Genomic DNA, 24,636 nt, shown 5'->3' with positions numbered 1-24,636 from the left:
TGCGGATTAATACCAATGTTTTTGAAACCACAGATATTCAGATGTACCTTAGGTTTTGTTCTAGAGACCCCATGTTTTGCTGTGGAGCAAGGAAATCCTACGTTTTTAAATAGTAAGCAATTATTTAGCCTTTCTAAGTTGATATAGTCTAATCAGACTTGGAGACTAAAGTAAATCAATGTGATGGGTAGATTTCTCTGTGTGAAAGAAGGAAATATCCTTTGACCTGTACTTTTCTGAAACTGTCACTGTTTTACTAAGTAAGAAAAGGATAAGCACTTGAATTACTGTTGGAGCCCTACTTAGTAGTTGGGTATTCGGGCAAATCCTGATTTAGATAGCCAGCCAGTAATAGCTGGCTTTGTGTTAATTGCTATGAAAAAACAACCCTGGGAAAACTCTTGCATCATCTTTGCTACACATGAAATCTTGTCTATTGTGTGGGGAACCTATTTGCACAAAGCTAACAGACTTCAGAAAGTCCACTTAGGTTCACCCTGGGTTGCACAGTTTCTTCAGTAAGTAGCGAATAGGCCAACTATTTCTGTGTCTCCCTCACCTATTTTCATTCTGCTTTCTGCCTCTCTTGAAGTTCTTAGCAAGAGCTCTGGGAAGGAGACAGCTAGGCAATGACATTTTGGGTCAGGTCTTTTTTTTTTTTTTTCTCTTGTGCAGAGCAAAGGATCCAGAAATTCAATCTTACTCTTGGTGTGGTGGGTCATTACTGTCTGTGTGACTGAAACTGTTCATGAGGATGATAGATGTCTAACCTAGGAACAAGGTCTTGACTTTTTTTATACTTCATCTATTTAGATTTTTTTGGTGGGAATTCTGAAGCTTTTTTCTTCTCTCCTTTTCATAGTTCCACGTCGTGCCAACAACTGTGTCTAGGAATGAGATAGAAATTCATGGAACTTATAAATACATGTCTTAAAGTTTCTCTTGTACACCTTCTTTTTTTCCTTCCTGAAAACATGCAGGCAGATCCAATTCTTACGTTTGAGTGCGCTGAAGCCTCTGCTCTTTTGTCTGTTGACCTTAAACAAGTTTGTTGTCACTGCTAAGACCTTGCAAATTGCTGTTCGAGTAAAGTTTGTGTGCCGAAAAATATAGTCGGTTATGATTAACAGTTACATGAGAGGTGAGAGATCCTACATTTACATTTACTTCCTCCCTGGTGCTGAGTATGTATTCAAATGAAGATATTGCACTTCTGAGCAGATGCCACGCAACAAAATCTGTAGGCTGTTTCCCATATTCTTAACTGTTGGAGCATTTCCACCTTGTAATGTAAGCAAATATTAATTGGATCCCAGCAAAATTGAATAAATTTAATCCTGTGTTATTTTCGGCCCTGTTCTGGGAAGGCACTATCTCCTGCTCCTTTGTTTTCAACATTTGTTTATCTGTAGTTCAAATGATTATGACAAGAGTGGTTCAGCATACCACATCCATTCCCCAACAAGGTGATCGTATTTTAGAGCAGTCCCTGGGAATGGACACAACTCAGTCCAAGCAGAGGAGGTCATTAAGCTTGGGGTTTCCATTACATGAATTCCTAAACACTGATGTGTTGGACAAAGGGAAAATGATATTAACCCTTCTTACAGTATAAGAAGACACTCGTATTAAACAAAACAACTCACAACCCCCGCCCCCCAAAACCCTGAAAATTATATTCTACTTTTTCATACAAGTTGGAAAATTCAGTTTGACATTAAACGCTTTCATTTTTTTTCTTTTTGAGAATGAAGTATTTATGACTGGACTGTACGAATTATATTTAACTTAGTTCGGAGTCATAAAAGCTGAATGGCTTAGCATCTTTAAATTTCTTATCTCTGAAAAAATTCAGTGGTATAAGTTTCAGGTACATTTCACAACATGCAAATATTGACACTTTGGAGAGACAGCCATATTTTCAAATATGGCAGATATTTAGAAGCATGACACAATTGAAAATCATTTAAAAATGTATGTAAGTGTCTAATGACCAGATTTATTGAAAGTAATTATTGTTTACAGAGCAGCTTTATGATAGTAGTCAAATAGTTTAGACAGAGTTTGGAGGAATAGCAGGTTCTGGTGCTTTTGGTTTGGTTAGGTACCTGCATATATGTGTCTCTAGACACCTAAATAAAGTTCTGAAAATGACTTATGTTCCCACAATACTTACAAAAATATTGTTCAGATCTTGCCAAAAGTGGCTGTCTTTGACAGAGAAGGCAGGAAGAAATAGAACTCAAAACCACTTGACAAATAAAAAGCTATTAAAACCACAAAATAGTCCTGGTTCCCAGGTTTGACATCTATTTGAGAAGAGGAAAAAAGACACAACGAAAAGCCAAATGAAGGTGCCAAATGAAACAGAGCTTCAGCTGCTCCCAGGCTGGCTTAGCTCTGCAAGATGAAAGCAGATGCAGTGTCAGGCCCTGCACCTCTGGTTTGCTTTGGCATGAGGGAAAGGTCTACAGGCATTTACTGCCTTTCAGGTCTTCCACTGACCACTAACAAAAAGCATGGATTAGCTTATATCACGACTGAGACATTGCTTTCTACGGAGTTGGAAATGAAAAATAAATAAGAATATAATTCTTTACGATGTTGTCATCTTCTCCACCTTAAAGGGTGAGCCTTACCCTTCAGTAGAGTTGGTTGGCCTTTCAGGGTTTTTGCATACACTACATAATGTATATAGAGAATAGAACAGTTTGGGGATTGTCTAAACTGCCAAGGAACAGTACCTTCTCTTGTCATATGTGTAAATGCATAAAAATCAAGGAGGGAAAAAATCCCTTGTACAAATGAAGAAATAGTCACAGACTGCTAAAGACTCTATGCCCTTGACTGATTTACATATTCAGAGTTACATGGGAAACTTAGCAGCGGCAATAGTAATGAGATACTTCATTTTTTAATTAAACCACATTGAGATTAATGTCACTGGAGAAACCTAAAACCTTCACATATGGATTTGTGCAGGAGGTGAAATTGCTCACGTATCCAGGAAAAGTTAAAGAACCCAGCTAAGGATAGCGTAAAGTTCTTAGGACACTTAATGTTGGAAGAATGATTCTCCCTCTGGGCATTTTTGATGCTTTGTCATTAGAGGACTAAACTTCTGCTTTCTTTAGAAGTTTTGATATATAGGACTTAAGTAACAACTCCACGTAAAATGCATCTTTTGCATATTTATAAATAGGGAAGCGCAATTTAAGCTCTGGATTTTGTTTGGAATATATTGATAGGACTTACCTCCTGTAAAATTTTTGACAAATTTAGCAGGCAGCATTTTCATTTGGGGGAAGTTTCAGGAGACAACTGGATTACTTCAGCTAACAATAGTGGCATAACTAGACTTTACATATTTAAGAGGAGCTGAAATAGAGGGATATTAAAAAAAAGGATGCAATGCAAGTCTGTTTTGCTGATATTTCCTTTCTCTTTCTTGGTGTGAGCTGTGCTGGATTTGCCTACCAAACAATATAGCATTTGCTTATTTTCCCTGTTATATAATCATTTCTAAAGTTTTAAGTGTCGTGACACTTTCGCCAAGCTGTCTTCTTCCTATCCCTGATGTGCATTAATTGAAGTGAAATGAAAAACAGACAACTGCCATATATTATTTCTGGCCTCCTTGAAAAGCTTTCCCTGTGATTGATTCCCCCCCCAATCCCATTTCCATGTTGCTCTACTTATTAGTATTAACCTCATTACCTCACTTGGGTTCCTTGCTGTGATCGTAACGCACCTAGAAATTAACCTCTTACAAATTCCCTTAACTTAGGGAAGTGTCCCACTGGTACATTGATGATTTTTTTTTTTTAACATCTGGGCCCTGGTTGAAGATATATTTCTTGTACAAGTGCATGGGATCTCCACCTGCTCCCTGCTTGCACAGATATTATTGAGGATATCAGCAGCAGCTCGGTTTCAACCAGACTCACGTCAGCAGGGAAAGAAAGAGATAAGGAGCTAATAGGCAACAAATCACCGTATCGCCTTTTCTCTAGCTAAGGCTTGGCAATTTCCCTACTAAACACTCTTGTGCGATCCGTTTCCATAAATGACAATTCCTGCTTTCTCAGCTCTGCTGTTCCGAAGGGAAATGCAGAGTTGGCAGTGCATTTACAGGCCTCCCAAGCCCGGCTGCCTCCCCGAGCATCCCCTGCCCGTGTCGCTTCCCCCCATCGCCAGTGGGTGACTCTCTTGGCACTGCTTAGCCTACTCTCGGCCGGCTCCTGGGGCAGAGGCTGCAAAGAAACGGATCATTTTCTGCCTTCAGTTCTCTTGAGGTTTACTTGCATCTAAGGAAAGGAAAATTAAAAAAAAACAAAACAAAAAAAACCCAAGCAAAACAAAACTTAAAAGATTAAATCACTTTCCTTAATATTACTGGCACTGGTTTCCCTACGAAGAGGCTTTTTGGATTTGAGGCTCTAAGAAATGGCTCTCTTTCTTATTTTACTTGTTTTCAAGGGACGATGCAGCCTGTGGTCATTTATCTTGCTGCACACATCCCAGACAAAGACCTGAGTGTTCACCGAGGAAACATAACTGTGGCACAAGTAACTTCCCCCGTGCAGCTGCCAGGCTCGCTGCCGGGCTGGCGTGCGGGATGCACTTGTTTCCATTGGTATCGCTTAGCCCCTCCCAGCTGGACCAGTGGGTAACAAAACGTAAATTAGACTCTTAAAACAAAGTTAGTAAGTCCACAACTTCGCAGACATACAGATGTCGCCACTCATCCTTGCTATTTTTGTAGCAGCTACACAGAAATGCCATAATGTTGTTGTCACTACAAGAACAGAACTTTTTAAAGTAGTAGTTTCCTACCTTAGAGAAGAGCTGCAATATTTAGCAAATGCTGCAGAGCTGGAAGAACAGCGTCATGGAAATATAGTTTCTCAGTCATTGACTTAAACATTTTGCACTATTACTGTTTGGGGAAAATTTTTTTTTTTTGTGATAGGAAGTTATTTTTGCCCGGACTGCAAGTTTGGGGAAGCTGAACTTAAAGTGGTGGCTGCTTTTGTTCAGCTTTGTTTTTATTTTGAGTTATACTGAAACTGTCTTACAATGTCAGCTGTGATAATTGAACTGGATAAGCTTTCTTCAGATGAGATTGAGAGCAAAAAGGATTCCAAGTCAGATTTCAAGGAAAGCAAATTCAGTGAATCATGTGCCGATTATCACGGTTTTCAACTTCACTGCTCACATTCTGCACCAGCTGGTAAGCATGCATTTATATAAACTATTTTCTCAAATCTGTGTCTGTTTATTCGTGTAACATGTTGCAAGTAAACTGTAAGACCCAATAAGGAAAACACAGGATTTGTTGCTGTCGCATGCATGTAATATATAAAGTAATTTTTGCTTTAGACACAGGGTAGAACAGATGTCTGTTTAAAAAAAAAAAATCAGCGTCTCCTGAACACTCTAGCACTTAAGGTACTGCTGGAAGAAGAACGCAGGAGACTTATGTTGGCATTACCTGGAAGACGGGCTTTCTGTAGGAGATGACATAGGTTTTGTGTAAGTTAGAGCAGCCCCAGCAGCTGCTCTGATATTAGACTCTATAAAGTGTGTATATAAGTTGTGCTCTGTCGTGCTTAGCACTGTGGCTCCTCTTCTCCTTTCTCTGGTATTTTTTATCACATCAGGGCTTGTAAAGAAGGAACTGTATATGCTGTAAGTTTTTTTTTTATGACAGTTGTGGCTCATTGATTGTTTTTATTTTGTGACAGGTGTCACATATTAGCTAACAATAGGTCCCCAAAAATGTCAATTAAATAAGCATTGTGAAACTTTAATTTCTCTGAAAGTTCATAGTCATGGAAAATACAGAATGTAGCTGCCTTGGATTGTTTAATATAACCAAGGGGACACATCTGCAGTTAATCAATGGAACCCCAGTTATGCCCTTAAAGCCTTCTAAAGTATTGGATGGTCATTCACCTAGGAAATAGCTTTTAAGAATGGCTACTCTGATTTCTTGTGGACTACATATGTATTTTGACTTGCACAACTCCCAAGGGATAATTTGATTTTGATTGTGTTTTCACTTGCTTATGACCCCTGGAACAAAGCACAGACAAGACAAATAAAGAATATGTGAAGGTAAATGATGCTTTATCCTGTGACAGGACAGCCAACCTGCAGTGGAAGACTGCAACTTTCACTTAAAGTAGGTGAATATGTAAATAAAACTTTGATATTTTTAACTCTGTAGCAAACTTTTGGAACTTTTTTTTTTACTTATAAATTCAGTTCCTACGCATTAACATGGTCTAATGGTTGGGATGTCATGCGATCTACTCTTTTGCAAGAAAAACAGCTAACTTGCGCTTTCCCTAATAGAAATTTTCTAGTTTTACTTCCTGTAAAGCCTTCACTAACTTCTGTAAAACAGAATTTTCTCAGTAGATAAATTTTTGAAAGTTTCTTTTGTGTGTTAGCAGGTTTTTGCAAGGTCAGTAATCGGGTGTCCGTCTGTTCCCCTGGGATCCTATAACATAACTTTAAAATTACCTCTCCTATCCCAAAGAAGTGCCATTAAAGAATTTATGCCTGTGCTAGGTGATATACTTTGCTATGTTCCCTAAGTATCAAAGTAATGTGTTCTAGCCTACCCAGTCGATCAAGAGTAAAATGAACTTTTAGCGTGACCAGCATAGTTTGTGAAACAATACCATTCAGAGTTCTGCAGGAAAGAGATAATAAAAGATCAAATCTCCTTGTTGGGATTCTTCCATTTGGAAAAAACAATTGTTTTCTTTTAAAAGGAATTGTCTTGCAAGTATGTATCGCAAACAGTGTTTACTATTCCTAAAGCAGGAACGGTGCTAGTAAGCATCTTTGACAAATGTTTTGTCAGAATTTGAAGATTTTCTTAGTTTGTGTTTTTGCATCATAGGAAGAATCCAATAAATGCTGACACGTTGTCTTAGTATTTTGGGGGGTTTATGAATGATGACTTAAAGCAAATGCAATCTCATTTTTTGCCTTCTAAAATTTTCCTTGATATATATATATATATCAAGATATATATATATTATATTGATGTATTTACTTTAAAGTAAGGAAGCCCTTTTTAGTTGCCAGTGTTGGGTTGGCTGAAGTCTGAATGGAACAGTGTAAACAAGTCCTGTTTGGCTTCCACAAGTCCTTTCCTAAAAGGAACTTTGACTTGCTCAGCCATGGCTATTGATAAAAATAAACAGCTCTTAGTTGTACTACAATGATGGACCCTATTTCTTCCTGACTAGACTCTTTCAACAATGCTGTTTCACAAGCACAATGAAAACTTTGAGCTATGGGAGGTAACTGAAATTTTGCTCTTAGAATTTGGGGTTTTTTGCAGATAGCTATAACAGTATGAAAATCTTCAATGAAATCAACATCCTACATGAGGGTGCTGCACTGAGGTTTGCTGGTGTGGGCTCCCCTGCCCCATAGGACTCCACCCTCTACAGTTGCAGCCTTGGGAATCTGATGTTTAGGCTCAATTCTTTTTTAGCTTTTCAGTGTTTTTAAAAGAGGATTTAAAGACCTCTCCTCCAAAATCACTCAAATCACCAAAAAATGGTAGTATAAGGTACATAAGCTATGAAAACATAAGTACTCAGTGTGAACCTGCAAAAAAAGCAGCAATATAGAAGAACATGTCCTTTTTCTTCTGTTCAATCTGCTGACCACACGCTCTGTTACAAGAGGTTTATTGTTTAAAATTCATTATGCTGTGCTTGTACTATGATTTTTTTGTATATAAGGCAGAGAATTCAACAGAGAGAGATTATCACTTAAGAAAAACTTTTCTTCTTGTAGTACTGATGTGTTAATTTTAAACATAACACCTAACAGTGCAAATACAGAAAAGTGAATACTCTGACAAAGTGGTATCCTGAAATACAGTCTGATGTTCTCAGAATGGAAAATGGAAACGTTGCTGCGACAGAAAAATATTGACCGTATTTTTTTGTTCCTACATAAACCAAACCTATTGGAATATGATGTAAATGTTAAATTACATCTCTTTTGTTAAATGAGAAAGAATGTTATTATAAATAAGCTGAACTTTCTGTATATCACTCCATTTTCAATTCTGATGCAAGTACCAATCCTGAGGCATGTTTATTTGGGATCTGCAGATACGTCAGAACATATTGCAGAGAGTAATAACACTAGGATACAACCGTATTGTTAAATTAACATTCTGTGTATACAATACAGACTTTTCCCATGTAGAGTGTTATGGAAATCTTTGGGGGTTTATCACTTGCAGTGTAATATTGAGACATTGTTTCAAAAGATGAAGTCCTGAAATGCATGACCAAGCTCGGTTGACGAATGCTTCACGAACAGAGCGATGACCAGGGCTGGTTTCCACAGCACTCGAATTACCTGGACTCCGGGTGAAAGTTTGAATGGAGCGGTGATACTTGTAGACACAGCAGATAACGTGGGTTTGGTGGGTTTTTGGAGATGCCAGGTAATCTTTAAGAAATTAAAGCTTATTTTGATTTATATGCTACTTATTTTTAATGCAATATGATAGCATGAATGCCAGTGTCACAGCTACGGCAGTTTGTCTTCACCAATGGGCAACAGGCTTTTCACAATATAGAAATACAGGACTAGATCTCTGTTGTATTTGCCAGAGTAAAATTTTCTCCAGGGGATGGTGTATTTGCCATTCAGACTTCTCACTAAAAGCAAAGCTAATCTGAATATTGCAGCTGTAAATATTTGTGCAGGTCTAAACCTTATTATCCCTGACGTATGTTGTTCTGCTTCATCTCTTGTTAGTCTGAAAATGACTGACAACTTTAAACATAGAATAATGGTCTATATCTCCAAATCTTTGTTTTACAACTATAAGACAAATCATACTCGGAAGCATTTCTCCATGTAAATTCTCTAATATGTTCCTAGAGATGGTTTTGTCCTAGTAATTCTTGATCAAGAACAAAGAAACCTCTTTAAAAATATATTTTTTTTTTTAAAAAAGCTTGAGCCATAAGTAAGGTCTCAGTAGCATAACTGGTAGTGGTGGGGTCACTACAGCACTCAAACTCTCCTGAAATGAAATGTGCACTAAAGCACACGGATTTGACCCTGTGACTTTTGGTAAAATGGTACAAAGCTAGAGAAACAATTTTTTCTTTCTGCCTTTTTTGTGTTTCTTTTACTGATGAGTTTTGGGGGGAAAGGATGTAAAAGTTATTTTCCAGAGAATAGTTGCTATGTTTCAGAAGTTATTTTTACTGCCGGTCTATTTATGTATCAGAAATCACCCATATGCTGTATGAGGGTATAATAGGAACAAAATGAAGTATTAAACTTGAAGAACTAAAAAGGGTTAAAAAAATTAAGGACATGTTCCTGCAAAATAAGTTGATCCATGTGGCACAAACAACACAGCTAGGCTAACAGGGTGCTCAGGGAAAGGAAAAGAAGAGTTATTGGGCAAAGATGATGTAACTGAGTAAATACTTTCAACTGTTTAATATTTTCTGTCCAAGACCATCAATGTAGTAAGTGTATTTATACAGAGGTAACAGCTGTATTTTTCTATTTTAGCAGAGCTTAAGGTGTGGAAGAGCCTTTGGGAGTTAGAGGAGCAGTGGGGGTAGTTTGAGTTTCACCAACATAAAATGAAGTCCCTTTCCAGACATCAGAACGTGGGGGGATTAAGACAGGACGAGCAAAGCTTGTCCTCTTTTGCCACCAGAACAAATATGATGAGAAGGAAAAGAATTTAGGAACTTTCCCCACAGGTATCTGCCCCTCTTTTCCTTTCCAAGAGGCAGCAGCAGACTGAGCTCTCGGTGCTTGCTGTTGTCCGTCTCAGCAACCTGTCTAGACAACTTGCTACATCACCCCCTCCGAAAAACTTTTCACAATGCACATATCGCAGCTTTATGGGAGTGCCACCTCAGAGGAATAAAATTCTGTGCTTTGTGATATCAGATGAAACTAGAATGCGAAGTGGTGGGGCATTGTCTTCAAAAAAGAACATTTCCTTTATTAAAATGGAAATATTTAACAGGAATTTTACTGGGGGGGGGGGGGGATAAAAAATAATCTACAGCTTTTATTTGATTTTTTTCTAATTGCAAACTCCTATATGAACATCCCTTAACTGGAAATATTTCCATCATTCCTGAAACATCAAAATACTTCTGCTTACTGAAAATCTGCTAAACTGGTGTTTCTTATTTATAAACTTTAGAAGGTAGTTTAATTGCTGAATGAAATTCTTTACCTAGATTTTGAGAAGTGCTTCAATCATAGTTGCATCACAAAGTCCCCTGGACAGAATAAATAAGTTGTAGCTTTGTACATAAATATGTACCACACCACCCATTTGCCTTAATTACTCACACTCGGATTATATAGTGAAAACAAGAAGGGAGCGGACACAATACACAGCAAATTATGTCAAATGGTTACAATCCAACTGAAGTCCTCGTCTTCAAGTGAGCTGCAGTGCAATGCAGAATCAGGACTTGAAACAGCTGCACTAATTTTTGAAACTCTGTGTTTGCTTGAACAAATCTAACAAAGTAATCTTTGCACAAATATTAGGTGCTATTTTTCTACATTTCTCTTCTAGTTTCTCTTGTAAAACAAAAGGTCAAGAAATGCATTTTTCTGTCATTCCAAGAAGCAATTGAGAGACTCCTGTCAGGAAGATCAATATTCAGAAATAATCCTTCTACTTGTTATGCCATGCCAAGCCAACATTTAGTTGAAAGCCACCAAGAAACATAATTCAGCAGTAGAGCAGAAATAGAAGTTATTAACAGCCTCCTAACTTCAATGCAGCAGAAAGTATTTCATTATTTCTGACAGATAACATTATCTTAATTCTAACTTTACCTTGGAGGCAGACTTTGCTACCTCCAAATTACTACAAGTAAAATGCTGCCAATTTTGAAAATGAAGTTGGGCATCTTGTGTGGTGGGGGCAGGTAGCGGGAAAGGCGAGGGGAGAAAGCCAGTCTGTTCATATGTGGATGGAGGCTGGGACTCAAAGTTCTGTAGAATGTCCTCAGTTGAGCTGAGACTTGCACTGGCAAGAATCAGTCTTTTTTGTTATTCAGCGTAAAGATGTACTATGAGCTACTACTGGAAGATCTTTCTCTCTTTGGCACTATCCTCTGTACCAAAACTTCGTTAATAATACAGCAAATAAGCCTGTAGCTAATGAATAATTTGGAGATCACAGAGAGGCCTAACATGTTGAGGCATTCACCTCTGCCCCGGGGGTCATGCCTTCTATCCTCACGTGGCTACAATAAATGGAAACTAAGCTGCATATAGAAATTTAATTTTTCCCAGAGGCATTGTTTTTCTGCTGTGCTCTTCCTTCCTCTAATGAGCTATTTACTTTCAGTTTGAGAGTGGGGTAGGTCAACTAACTCTGAGTAAAGACTAATGATTTATAATCGTAGGTTTTATTTCCCAAATTCCCTCAGCAGCAATAGATGAAGTATGTCTACATAAAGAATATGCTGCCCTCACAGATATTACTAAAACTTTCCCTGATCTGAAAGGTGAAGTCAATACTTACACAACAGCTCAGTGCAAACTTGGTAACAAAGGTCAAAAAATGGGAACCAGAGTCAAGAGTGAAGAGTTTTCCTATAGCACAGAGTATCTTACACCTGCAAAGCCTGAATACAACAATGAAACCCTTGTATCTTAGTTGTTAGAAGAAGTGCGTCTGTATGCTTAAGTCTTTTATCCTTGAATAATGAGCATAAATTGACAAGCAGGTCTCCAATATGACATAGGAGGCAAGATGACTCGGGGTTGATGGGGAGGTCATTGAGGTATTTCAGGTTTCTTAAAAATTTAAGTCTGGGGATATGTCTTTATATGCTATTGTAACATGTTTTAAAAGAACAAGTCTGAAGGTCATGAGTGTTATAAGTAGAGTGGACAGATGGCCATGTATCGATAACTTTGGTAAGTAAAGGATGCTCCTCTGGTGATGCAGAATACCGTGGTATCCCATGTTTGAACACAGACTTTACTATATGATCTGATGGGCTGTGTCTAGACAGTATGCAGTGAGGAAACAAATTATGTCATTTAGTGCATGATCTATAAGCTATTGCTTACAATCAGTTTCTTTTGTGTGTGTGTATTATTAAAACAACCCATGTTTGGGTTTCTGTTATGTCATCATAAATGTATAGAAACTCTAGTAGATTTTCTAGACCTTTGTGATATTTGTATCAGTATTGTAGTATGACCCGATGATATGATCTGATTTTTAAAAAATCAACAGAACTTCCTGAAAACACAAGTTTAGTAATATTTAGAAGGGACATCATGGGAGAGAGAGAATTATACACAGAGTTATCTGTTCAGGCAGCTGAATGTTATAAATAGAAAGAGATTTGAGTGGTGCTGGAAGAGACAAGTGTGTTTTTCCAAAAGCACATGGTGAGAAAGAATTTGGCTGCTTATTAGTCTCAATCCTAAAGTGTGCTGGTTTGTTGGTAAAATAATAAATTGAGATGGTATCTTTAGGATTTATGTATTTATATATGCAGAAGTATTAGTAATTATTTAGATCTTTATCATATTTGTGGTCCTGCCTTTGGGGGGGGGGCATGGTGAAGTCACTTGGATCCAAATACATCAGTCTCTTGAGCTAGTACAATTATGCCAAATTTCTCTAGCTGTATACTTTTTGTAAAGAGAATTAGCCTCAGGTTTCTGTTTTAACGCTTTGAACATTTAAGGTGACTATTTCTAAAACACGTATGTTCTTTTTTGTATCAAAAAGAAAGAGATAGCACTTCAAAATAGCATTCTAAATTACATCGTGTATCATAAATCTTGTAAATAAGCAATAACCTTCCTTATTTTGCTGCTATACTTCTGGTTTGCTCTGTAATGCAGTGTGCTTTATGCAAATTCATACTGTAGTCAGCTCCTAACATTAATTATTTCAGAATGTTGCTAATAAAGGTAGTAAAATAGGTTTAGCAAATTTGGTTTGAAGGAACAGAATGATGTATGTTGAAGATGAACTGTATCAGTCTTACCTGAGTCCTAAAGTGCAAGCTAATTTTTACGGTGCCTTTTTCTTGCATATTTTGAAACAAAGAATTTTCTTGTACTTCCTTTTAGAAAGGAAAATCTCTTACTTACACTTATCTACAAGGTTTTCTTCTAGTAGTTGCTTTATACACTGTTTTCCTTAATTTCTTTCTCCCGTTCTTTTCCTTTTATGATAAGGAATAACAGGTCAATCACACTGTGCGTGGTACTGGGACAGGTTAAAACTGATTTCTGCTTTCCCTACCAAGGCACTGAGAAAGGACTAAATACCAGAATTCTATGAAGTCACTAAAATAACTTGAGTCAGTCCACACTGCAAGCTTTTTCTCATCTCACTTTGGTATATCTTTGCCTTTTATATTCCAAACGTTTTGATTTTGACACTCCAAAGCTGCTCCCACATCTTTCCATTCAAAAGTTTTCAGTTCTGCAAGAAGAGATCATAAAATATTCAAGGAAAACATCCTTGCAGGGGTATTTGTTTACTCAATCCTTCTTTCACTTCAACAATGTTCTGCTGAACTTGAACAAGGAAACTAATGAATTATTTAAGTGAACCACCACCAAAATCTCATGTCACTATGTCATAGATTTACGCTCCAGATTTCTGCTGTCTGTTTCTATTTTGCCAAAGGATGAGACATTGGAGGTCTGCACGCGTTCTCTTCCAGGATCCTCACTAAGGCAAGCTCTGCCAGCGCAGCTTTAGAGAGAAAAAAATTAATGAATAGAGGTTCTTGCCCTGTGGGTCTTGCCAAGCCAAAAAGGCTTTTTTTTTACTCAATGGCACTTTGACAGACTAAAGACTAGATCATGGCCAGTCTTTCGGAAAGGCAGTTTCTGATGTACATCAATCAAGAGTATAATTATATTCATCTGTGAGTTTCTTAAAATGACTGTCTTGAAAAATGCATGGACTCTGCAAGTTGTCTCTGAGAAAACAAAGGACTTTGGAAAGGGAAGCTTAGTTTTGCTACGATGCCTGAGTTGGCCGCTCATTGTGGCTCTGCGGAACGCCTGGTATGAGGTGCCGATTGTTGCCACTCACTTCTATTGACTAAGCTAATGTTATTTTAGAAATAAAACAGTAGTAAAAATAGCAAGTGTATTCTGGGATAGCACTGATGTATTTTCTTTCTTTCTGTCAAAAAAGACAAAAGACTGAGTCATTCAGGATTAAGGAACTCTGTGTCTCTATTTTTGTGCACTTTTTGTTTTTGTTTATAAAAACCCAAGGAGAACATAAATCTTCAGAATTCAAGGATGATCAAAACTAAGTTCAATGAAGTTTATTCCAAATGTTGACATCTTATTTTTCTTGAGAGTGACTTGGCCTTGTTCTCTGACTAATTTAACTAAATGATGTAACAAATGCGGGGGTGTTTATATCTTTTTCCTTCATTTTTGGAAGCATGCAGTTTTGTACACCCTTTTCACTGAGGATATACTGCTGGCTTGTTCACTTACCTCAGGAAGGAAATAACGAGGACCATTCAAAGAAGTAGTACAAATAGGTGTCCCATTTATAGACGTTTTGTCATCACCAAAATTCACAAAGTTTAATACCATGCATTTTTGGCATGTTCTACTCTTTCTTTTGATAGTATCTGTTAACAGCAGAATTAAATGTGGCAACTGTTACTTTTATTTTTAGAAAACTTTGTTTCCTAATGTTATTACTTGGATCTCCATATGCTTTCCTTCTGATCATCTTTGCTTTGCTGGCAAAAGCAAAGCACAGAAGATTTGGGAACTCTGGGAGGGAACTGTTATGCTTTTCTGTCCTTCATAGGACTTAGACAGGAATTCCCATACTGACTCGGGTCAAAAATCTACCTTGTTTGGTATCCTGTTTCTGGCAGCGATCAGTATCTGTTATTTCAGAGGAAAGGCGAACAGGAAAGCATCTTGTTGGCCATGTTTCCAGTACCTCCTCGAGGATATCCTACCTCTTGATCTGACTGAGCAGCACTGAAGTCCTGCAGGAGGGATGGCACTCAGCTTCAGAAAAATCAATCTTCAGTTTCACAAATGCAGAGCTCAGTCACTCGAGACAGAAGTTTCCGTACGACTGCTTTTAGCCAGTTCAAAACTCTGGGGTAAAGTGTGCTTAAATGAGTCTAGGGGGAAAAAAAAAAAAAAAAAGACCCTCTAGAACTGATCTTATGATTTTCACTGAAATCCCTCATAACTAACATTAGGTATTTGACTCGTAATCTTATGTTCACATTTTGGCACCAATGTTGATTCCTTTCTTTCTCTGTAGCTCATATTTTTCAGCTTCACAAGGTCTGTTACTCTCATTCTTCATGACCAGAACATATTCTCCTCTCCCTCTTGATTTACTGAATATAGAGCACTTGAAACAGTCTTCCTCTCTGCTCAAATTCCTAACTTTTTTTCCTGACCTTTGCACAAAGGTAACTTTTCTCATCTGTCCATCAACACTTTTGATTTGGTTTCAACTCACTTGTGACTTTTCACTTCACATTGCATGTCTCTTTTTTTATTTTTAGCATCTGTTTTCTCACTCATTCCTTTACACCTCTTGCTTTTGGAGTGATAACTATTCCCAAGTATAACACACTTTAAACATCCATCTTCAGTTCCTTTCTTAAAACCAATTGTTAAACTTTAAGATACTTTCAGTACCTCAACTTTTCTTACCCTGCTCTTCTAATACTCTGACTTGTCTCTCAATAATAAGACACTTTGTGACTTTCTCTGCTGGTGCCAATGGCATGATCCTACTGATGTTAATTATTTCCATTTCTTTCATGTTTTTCTTTTCTAGCTTAATCTTCTTTCAAAAAAAAGGGGGGAAAAAAAGAGGAAACTTATCCTCTCCTTTTTTTAAAAGTCTGCAAAATTGTATTTTTAATACCTACTTTCTGTGAGGAGCACTAAAATGAGGAGGGGAGTTCGAAGTTGATATTTCTAGGCATTTTTTTGTGAGTGCAGTCGACAAAACTACACAAGATGTGATATGATGTATGCCATCTATGTAAATTTGAATGTCTCCCGTAATAAGGAATTTTCTCTATGATTAGGCAACTTTTTTGAAAAATGACATGTGAAGAGATTGAGGAGCCTCAATTAACTAAGCACTAAAGCTCCTTCTCATTTTGCACAGCTGTGGGTCCACTTAACATTTCTGGAAAAATAGGTCCTGACTGATGTGCCCAAGATCTTGAAGGAGCCGGTGAGCCATAAACTCTATAAAGCTGCTTGTGGATTTCTAATAAATAAATAGCAAACGTATTTTTCAGTTTTTCCCCAATTGTGTTATTAATTTGGTATGTCTTACAAAGCTTACTAGATGTAATTCAGCAAGAATAAAATATAACACTTTCTGCTTCTAGACAGGAAAGATATTTTTAAGGTATCAGTAATGTCTTTTCATAAAATGGTAAGAATACACACGGAATCAGGATATGCTCTGTCAAGTCCAAAGAGAAGGCCAGTATTGGAGTTTGAGCACCATTTTGATTTCCAAGTGGTAAGTGTGTTATCCTTTGTCTTTCCAATTTTAAAAGTAGGCACAGCAAGGGCAAGGTTTCCTGCTGCTGTAAAGCTGAGAACAGCCATTCATTCCCCCCTGTTTGCTTCAGCTGGGGCATTTACCTCAGACTTGTAATGCAGACATACATAATTTTTAATCCTGTAGAATATTGCCACAGGGAAATTCAACTGTGAGCATAAAAATTGTCTTGTCTGAATCATATAAACTCTTGTGAGAAGTCACTTGGAGGGAGTGAGGAGGCATACACAGACAATTCCACTGTTTTTCCATCAGAGAAAGCTTTTGGTGCAATAAAGTGGTCATTTACTCATATTGCTGTATTTTAAGTGTTAATCTTTCAGTTAAAAAAAACATAAGGCAACTTTAGCTATTGCAAAGGAACAGTTGAAGTGAGTTGCAAAGAAAGATTTTTACTTTAAGGGTTTTTTTATAGAAATGCAAATTGATTTGTTTGGAGTAATGCTTGCAGAAATGACTTTAACTAACGGCTTAGAGTGGAAAAAACGGTTTAGCTGTTTCTCCTGAAAAAATGAGGGAGAGAACCAAGGAATCTCTTGGATGTGCCAAGCTTGCGGCAATGTGCTTTTCGAAGCATTTTACGTGGTGATTTGAGATCTTGTTAAAACCTGGAACAACTCACAGTGCATCTATACATATGTTGACTTCTTCGAGAACAGATTGGGAAGGCGACCGCTTGGCGCTGTCAGCGCTCCTTTGTTCACTGCCGCGCGTGCCATGTGCGAGCGAGACAAAGGTGTGGGTGCGATCCAGGCTTCGGATATGTAATGGCAAGTAAGACGTAATCATACGCCTGAATGTTCCCTTCTGGCTTTTGAGAAGATATTTAAAAATAAGGGATATAAAAACCAGATGAATGTTACAAATATGAAGCTACCACGCATTCCAAGTTGGCTTGTTAGCTTTGTTCAAACTGTCCTCCAAAAATAGTTCTGATGATTATGCCACAAGTTTAATGATGCCATGGGACTCTTTCTCTGTCACCACGCAGGGCAGCAGGGCAGAAGTTTTCTCTTATTCATCTTTTCTTTCTAAAGTAGGAGAAAAAGCCTTAAATGTGCTGTTCAAACACATGAAAGAATGCACCAACTTGTTCCTTAATTAGCAAAGGTTATGCAGGCTTGTTCTGCAGCACCAGCTTTTATTAGTAAAGCATTGGGATTTTTTGTAACAAGTTAGAGCAGCTAGTTGTTGTCAGACTACCTGAGTAGAGCCCTGACCAGAAGTTTCCTTTCATTACATGTACAGTTAGTATTAGGAAACATGATCCCAATAAGGTTTAAAAACTTGAAATAACTGTCATGAACCTGATAAGAGGCTGCAAAGTTTTTAAGGACTTTGCATCCAATGGTATATTTTCCATACAAAGCAACTACCAACAAGCCAGCCCCTTTCCTCTGTTCTCTAACAAAGCTTCCAGTGTCCAAATCGGCTCCAAATGTGCTTTCGTTCCTCTCGCTGAAGATGATGATCAGATGTGAACAAAAGCTGCTGTGCAGAGCTCTCTTAAGAAATCCAGATAGGTTTTGGAAGAACTTTTTATAGCAAATCAAGGGTTTTAGTGTTTAGAGTCAAGCTGATAATTTTGTTCTCAAAAGTGGAATCCCACTATTGTCTCTCATTTTCCACTTGCCATTACAGTATGAATTACTTTTTGACACGTTTTATAACTTTAAAAAAATTCTCCAAAGGACCAAGACTCCAAGCAGGAGCACAAATAACTCCTATTGATAGTTGCACGTCATGGGAGAAGACTTGGCTCCTTGAAATTGCTGCTGTGTGAGTAGTCATCTCGGGCAGCACATTGCTAACACCACAGCGTAGTACCCAGCGCCGTCTAAAGCTCTTGCATTTCTCGTTGGCAGTGTGTCGCGTATCTAAATTTTCCTATGAAAGGGATACCGAGCGGCCTGACCGCACAAAGTTCTTTGTTTTCCCCTTCCGCGCTGGCACGCACCAGCACTGGCTCTGAGGCTGCTTGTTTAAGAAATTCTGGGCCTCGGTCTGCATTCCTCAGTGTCAGCCTCGGGTAGCTGCAGCGCAACATTGGGATATAATGTAAGTTGAAACTGAAGTCCTATTGACTTGAATGTCAGTTAATGCTTAAAACATTCTCCAGTAGATAGTAGTTGCACGGCGTTGGTATACTACAAATACACTACACCTTGAATTTAAAGTTCCTTTGTTCATTATTCCTTCCTGAAACTTTCATTCCAACAAAAAATGACAGTCAAATCTTATACGGAGTCACACACAGTAAGTAATAATCAGAATTTAGTCTTTAGACATAGGTAGTTGCAGAAGATGTCAAAAAGATTAAACTGTCAAGAAATTATGAAGGTAAATTTTGATTTGGCCACATTCTTGCAGCATAGGCTTGGGCTAAAAACTGATATCAGTATTTCAATGTGTGTAGCTAAAATAAAATACCACGAGGTCTAGAGGGAAAAGTTGTAAGCTTAGTCATCTCAAGAAGGTTTGACCACTTCTTTCACAAAGGTTTTGTTGTATGGAAATAAATAGTGAAAATTACATCCTTTAATGACAGAATATGGACATGTCCTGATTAAAGATTTTTAATCTGATTAAATCTGATTTTTAATCTTTAATCAGATTAAATCAGATTTAATCAGATTAAGGGTTTCAGGGAAGAGAACTGGTTAACAATTACCATTAACAAGGACTTTTACCATCAGTGTTAATGGAATTTTTGTGGTTCTTGACAGTTTTTTCATTATAAACGCCTTTGCAATTCTAGCCTAGAAAAGGGATGAGGATTTGCAAAATACCTTTTAAGACAATGGCATTTTTTAATTACTTTACCAGCCTCTTGCAGATGGAACATACAACTGTGGTTTTTATTTAAATAAGAAAACTTGATATAAGTCACTTCTGTGATGTACATGTTGCATTTTAGAAGTTATCTTCAATTTTATCAGATTGAATGACACTTACAATGAGTAACATGGGCCTTGGATTCTTTTTGTCTTTGCATGTGTTCATGAGGAGTGTTTCTTAGCATGACAGTATCAGGATCCTGAACGTACAGGTACTACGTGGTAATGCTGCAGTACGTGTCAGCAAATCTTTGGAAGAAAACTTAGAATTTCAATAGAACAGCAAAACAAAGGACTTTCTGCTCCACAGAATTCACTCAGATGGCATTTCCTGCAGAAACTGGGCACTGCATTGAAAGAGCAGCATTAGCGACAAAGATGTGATGAGATATTTCTTCATCTTTACTGCTTCTGGACAGTTTAATACATATATTTAGCTTGGGCGCAAGTTGGCACTTATAAGGAAAATCATCAGACTTGACTGTTGATGTAAGAGTGTCAACTAATTAAACATTAAAAGGTAATTTTTTAATCATATTTGTTTGTGAAAGCTATTTCTCATAGAATCTGGTTTGACATGTAGCATTGTTATTTACATCATGTATGTTAAAATCTACTACATTAGAAGGTTGTGCCCTTCTATGACTACCTTTGCATTTGACAAACCCCGGAGAATCAGGTGTAATATGTAAAAGCTGACAAGTTGGTCAGGAGTTGGCTTAGCTAAAAAATAGGCGAAAGTTGGAGAGTCTATTACTTCAGCAACCATATTCTGAAATTACTAAGGCTCTGTGTGAACACAGATTACCTTTTACATAGTGCACTGAATCAAGGCTGCTGTGATAGTAGTAGTACTATTTCTATATCCCCCCATTACTTAGAAACCATTAGTAGATGTGACTGCAGCTTTTTTCACAATGGTTAAAATTGACACAGCATTCAAATGGGAGAGCTTCCACAGAAACTGGGAGGCAGTGTGCCAACTTAGGCTAGGAAACATCTGGACCTTAAGTTTTGACTTCCTTGTTTAGTCTTCAACCTTTCCCATTTGGCCTCTTCCATGCTGTTTCTGAGCTACTGATAAGCTCTACATTTTTTTAAAAAGAAGACTTTTTCTTTCTTTCTTTTTTTCTTATCGAACTGTGGCAAATTTACTCAGAATACAGAATTTTCCCCTGGCTGAATTTGGTATCTCAGTGTGGATTTTTTAGGACAAAAGGTAGAGAGTGGTAAGAAAGCTACTGTCTGTTCATGGTGAGGAAGCACATCTTCAGCACTGAAAACATGAATCCAGTCTCCGTAAGAAATGAGGCTGTTATGTGCATGTCACTGAGACTCTGGAATCAATTATTAAAAATAAATCAGCATTGTGTCACTTAGCTAATGAAATATATTGCCATAAATTGCCTTTTTTTTTTTTTTAGGTGCTGGAAGTCCTTTTTGATTTATTTACCAGAAATGACTGTGCTAATATGGTGCTTTTGAGACATTCAGCCTCTGTTCTTATCATGCAATCTTTCTGCAGAACATAAAAATGATCAACATAGGCATAGCTTCACGGCTAATTTCTTTTCATGTTGTGTATTCCTCTATCAATAAACTTTCTGACTCCCTTTCTACTTCATTAATGTGATGGAAGATTTGTACCTTGAAATATGACAATACAGATCAATAAGTACTGGGTAAAATGTGCTTTGCCTGTTTTGATTTCTGTGTTTGCAGTATCATCGATTCATTTCTTTATACGAAAAGAGTGTTGTTACAAGAAACAAAAGCTCAGCCTTTGCTTCCTTGAAATCTTGGAACAGCGAGTTTCATACTCAGCTTATCTGTAGTACAAACACGGCATTTTCCAGAAGGCCAAGTTTGGACTAGCTAGCTATGCAATGTCCAAGCCAAGCAGAGTCTAAGAGGGAGAAATGAAACTGGTACCCTCGCTCAGAGAAGGACTAGAGATTTTTTGTTTTAAGCGGTGCATTAGTGGTCCCTGCTGTTCACTGGCTTCTTTGGAGTCCTTTGGGGTTTTTTGTTTCGTTGGGTTTTTTTACCTTAAACTTAGCCTAGAGGAAACCTAAGGAAGCTGCTTCCACCAAATGGATGCAGTAACTTAGAGCTTTTTTTTAATGTTTTCTCTTATTAGTATTATTTTCACCCTCAATGCTTATATTGCAACTCCTGTGTTGTGATTCTCACCTTCCCTAGAGACAATTTGAAATAGAGAAATGATGTGATTGATAGTTCAACGCACCCTCTTTAACATGAAGAATGAAAAGAAACACTCATCCTTCCAGGGTAATTTTATTTTCTAGCAAAAAATCTTTTTGGATCAATTCTGAACTTCTGTTGCAGTTGCATGTAATCTTTGTATAGCATTGTCAATAAAAGACAAGTTCTTTAAATGTATACAAACATGGTTTGTTTACTACTTTGTTTTGAACTTATTTAATTTGCATGATCCACAACAATCACCTACTAGGCTGATTTTAATTTTCAGCCTAAATTACAATGGCTTGAAATGTATAACTGATTCAAAATGTAACTGACCTGCTGTTTTGGGAGGCAAGGCAACAAGGTAGACCCACCTCTCCCGATGTGCCTTTTCACTGCCCCACATTGCTTTTCTGTGTTCTTCCTCTACAGTCAATGGTGGTGTTCCGAAGCCAGGGAAAAATGAGAAGGTTTCTTTACAGCTTCCAGGAATAGAGGGGTTTTTAGGATCATACCAAGAATGTGTTTGGCAATGACTTGAGAACGTGTAGGTGCTCGTGGGGGAAAGGTGTCTCCTGGAGTGGTGCTGAAGGACCAAGCTAGGAGCACGCCGGTGGCACGGTACTACTGAAATTCACGGTTAGTAATCACTGACCCATGTTAACTTCTGAATAGTGCAAGGGATTTGTTTGGGAGTACCGTGTCGGCCATTCAGCGTGCCAGAGACTGTTCTAATAACTTGCTATGTTCCACATTGTTAACAACATCATAACAAAGACCATCGCGTGCTTCTGCCGACAGTTGTTTAATTTGCTGGTAGAGACGTGGCCTTAGAACCTCGGTGTGTTGAAGCTACACAGCAAGTATGCTCATTCAACCAAAATGTCTTTGACAAGTATTCTTGTTGAATTCCTAGTCGAGAAAGGATAGAGAAAGCAATTATAGCGACTGGGTTTTGCACTCTGAAAGGCTGCTGATGGGACTTTGCATGTTTTGTCCCATGTGCTACATTTTGTACTGCTTAAGTTTGGTGCATGGGGGAGGGTTTTTTTACATTAATAGCTACTTTTCACGAGATACACATACTTAGCATTTATAATAAAACAATAAGGCCTTGGAGAAACAGATCTTGACACTGTACTTTTCATGCCAGATCTGTTCTCCCAGAAGTTGCCAGATGGGATTTCTTCCTGGAGGATTAACTGCTTCTTCCTCTTCCTCATCCTCTTCTCTCAAACTGAGTACTTAAACAACCCAGGAAGTTTGACAAACCCCAATTCTTACTGAGTAAGCGTTATGTTTGTCTTATACTAAAGTCTTGCTTAAGGATGGTTCCATAGCATCTGGATAAGGTTAGCCTTTTCATTTCCAGAATTTCGAATCTAATGTTTGTGTTAACACATTCCTGCTTCACAATGGTCAGATACCAGAGGGATTGAGTTAGAACTCTTGTTCAAATCATCTTTTTCAGATTAAAGTGGATTTGCTTGTTTTCTCACTACTGCCCCAGTCTTTGTTTAAAGTGATCTGGCAGTTCGTACTCCATAAACTGAAGGACTTGCTTGTTTAACCTGAAGGTAGAATCTATTGAAGGTTAAAAATGTAAATGCAGTAGTTCAACGGGAATTGAATATTTAGGTGTTTTGATTATTGCACTTGTGCTCATTTTAGGGACCTGAATAACTTGAGTTAATCTCACTCTTATGATTAAAGATGTAGCTGCATTATTAAGTGTTTCCGGGAAAAGCACAGGGCAGGTATGTAGTGTATTACCTGCCCTGGTAGCTGCTTATCTGCACGTTCTTCCTCTGCGCTACCCGCTGTGCTATAGCTGCAAATTAATCATCTTCTCTGTGATCTGAATGTGTACATGAGCAGTTACCACTGCTCTGCCCTACATGGTTTGTTCAACGTTTCTCGTGTTGATTTTTTTTTCTTAACACCAAAAAGTTTCAAAAAACCCATCCCTGCTTTCTGTCTCTATCTTTTGATTTGAGTAGTAAATTGGAATAACTTGTCTTTAAAAACTTGAAGAATAATATTTTGGAGAAAGATTTATTTTTATCGTTTAAATGCTCTGCAGAAGGATTTTCTTGTTTCTTTGGTTTGTGTGGAGGGGGTTTTGTCTGATTTCGAAACTATGTAATTATGTGATAGTATAAATATTAGCCTGAGTAGTCTCAGGTATCTGCTGCATAGAAATTATTTGTTTTTACAGTCTTAACCTTGGCTTATTTCCTTCTATAAAACTTAGCTTTTGTCTTGATTTAAAATGATCACACACTGCTTTCATGCAAGTTTGAGTCTTCTGGTAAAGTTACTTATAAAGATGAAAGCACAAAATTCTATCAAGTTCCTTACATCTACTTGAAGTGGGTCCCTGGTTGCTAAATACTCTAATCCCTCCCCGTCAAAAAAAATTGTCTAAATAGATTTCATAAGCCTTAACCTTTTTTGAATCACTCCTTGTTAAAGATATTGATACATTTCAATGGCCATAATTTATCAACAAATTAAAATGGCTATTATAAGTTGATATGTTTATTATATTTGGGTAATTTTTTCATTAGTTCTGCCCATCTTCACCCATCTTTGGTGTTGGTATATTTCGGTATATTTTGATTACACACCGCAAGGAAGTTTGGACAAAATTTATGCACTTACTTTGTCAAACAGACTAGATGTGTAAAGTCCTACTTTTTCATACTTTCATAACAGTATTCAATATATTTTGTTTGACTGAGTTAATATAAATTAATCCTAACAGAACAATAAGTTGTAGTGCACTCTGTACAGGGGGAATCTGTACTTAGACAGACAATCCCATTCAGTAGAAGAATTGTAAATGCTAAGATATGGTTGGAAAGAATGAACGTTGCCAAAGTGGTATGTAGTGTTGTAAGTATATGTTATGGCGTGCTTTCTGTTGAACTTAAGCAATATGCAGGAAAGTAATGGAGAAGCCTC

At 37.6% G+C, this 24,636-nt stretch overlaps 1 protein-coding gene across 2 annotated transcripts in view; it reads left to right on the top strand.

Annotated features, from left to right (window-relative positions):
* The first annotated feature begins 4,720 nt into the window (after nucleotides 1–4,720).
* The window catches only part of ANO3 (anoctamin 3), a 216,190-nt gene continuing 196,274 nt past the window's right edge, over nucleotides 4,721–24,636 (top strand). For both annotated transcript variants that reach the window (XM_052811451.1, XM_052811450.1), the window contains exon 1: nucleotides 4,721–5,233. In XM_052811451.1, the coding sequence (XP_052667411.1) occupies nucleotides 5,080–5,233 (154 nt within the window). In that variant the 5' untranslated portion in view covers nucleotides 4,721–5,079. The remainder of the gene's footprint in view (nucleotides 5,234–24,636) is intronic.

This window comes from Harpia harpyja, chromosome 16 (genome assembly GCF_026419915.1).
Source record: "Harpia harpyja isolate bHarHar1 chromosome 16, bHarHar1 primary haplotype, whole genome shotgun sequence".
Lineage (NCBI taxonomy): Eukaryota > Metazoa > Chordata > Aves > Accipitriformes > Accipitridae > Harpia > Harpia harpyja.
Note: the sequence above shows the minus strand (reverse complement) of the source record. Positions and strands in the feature narration are given on the sequence as shown.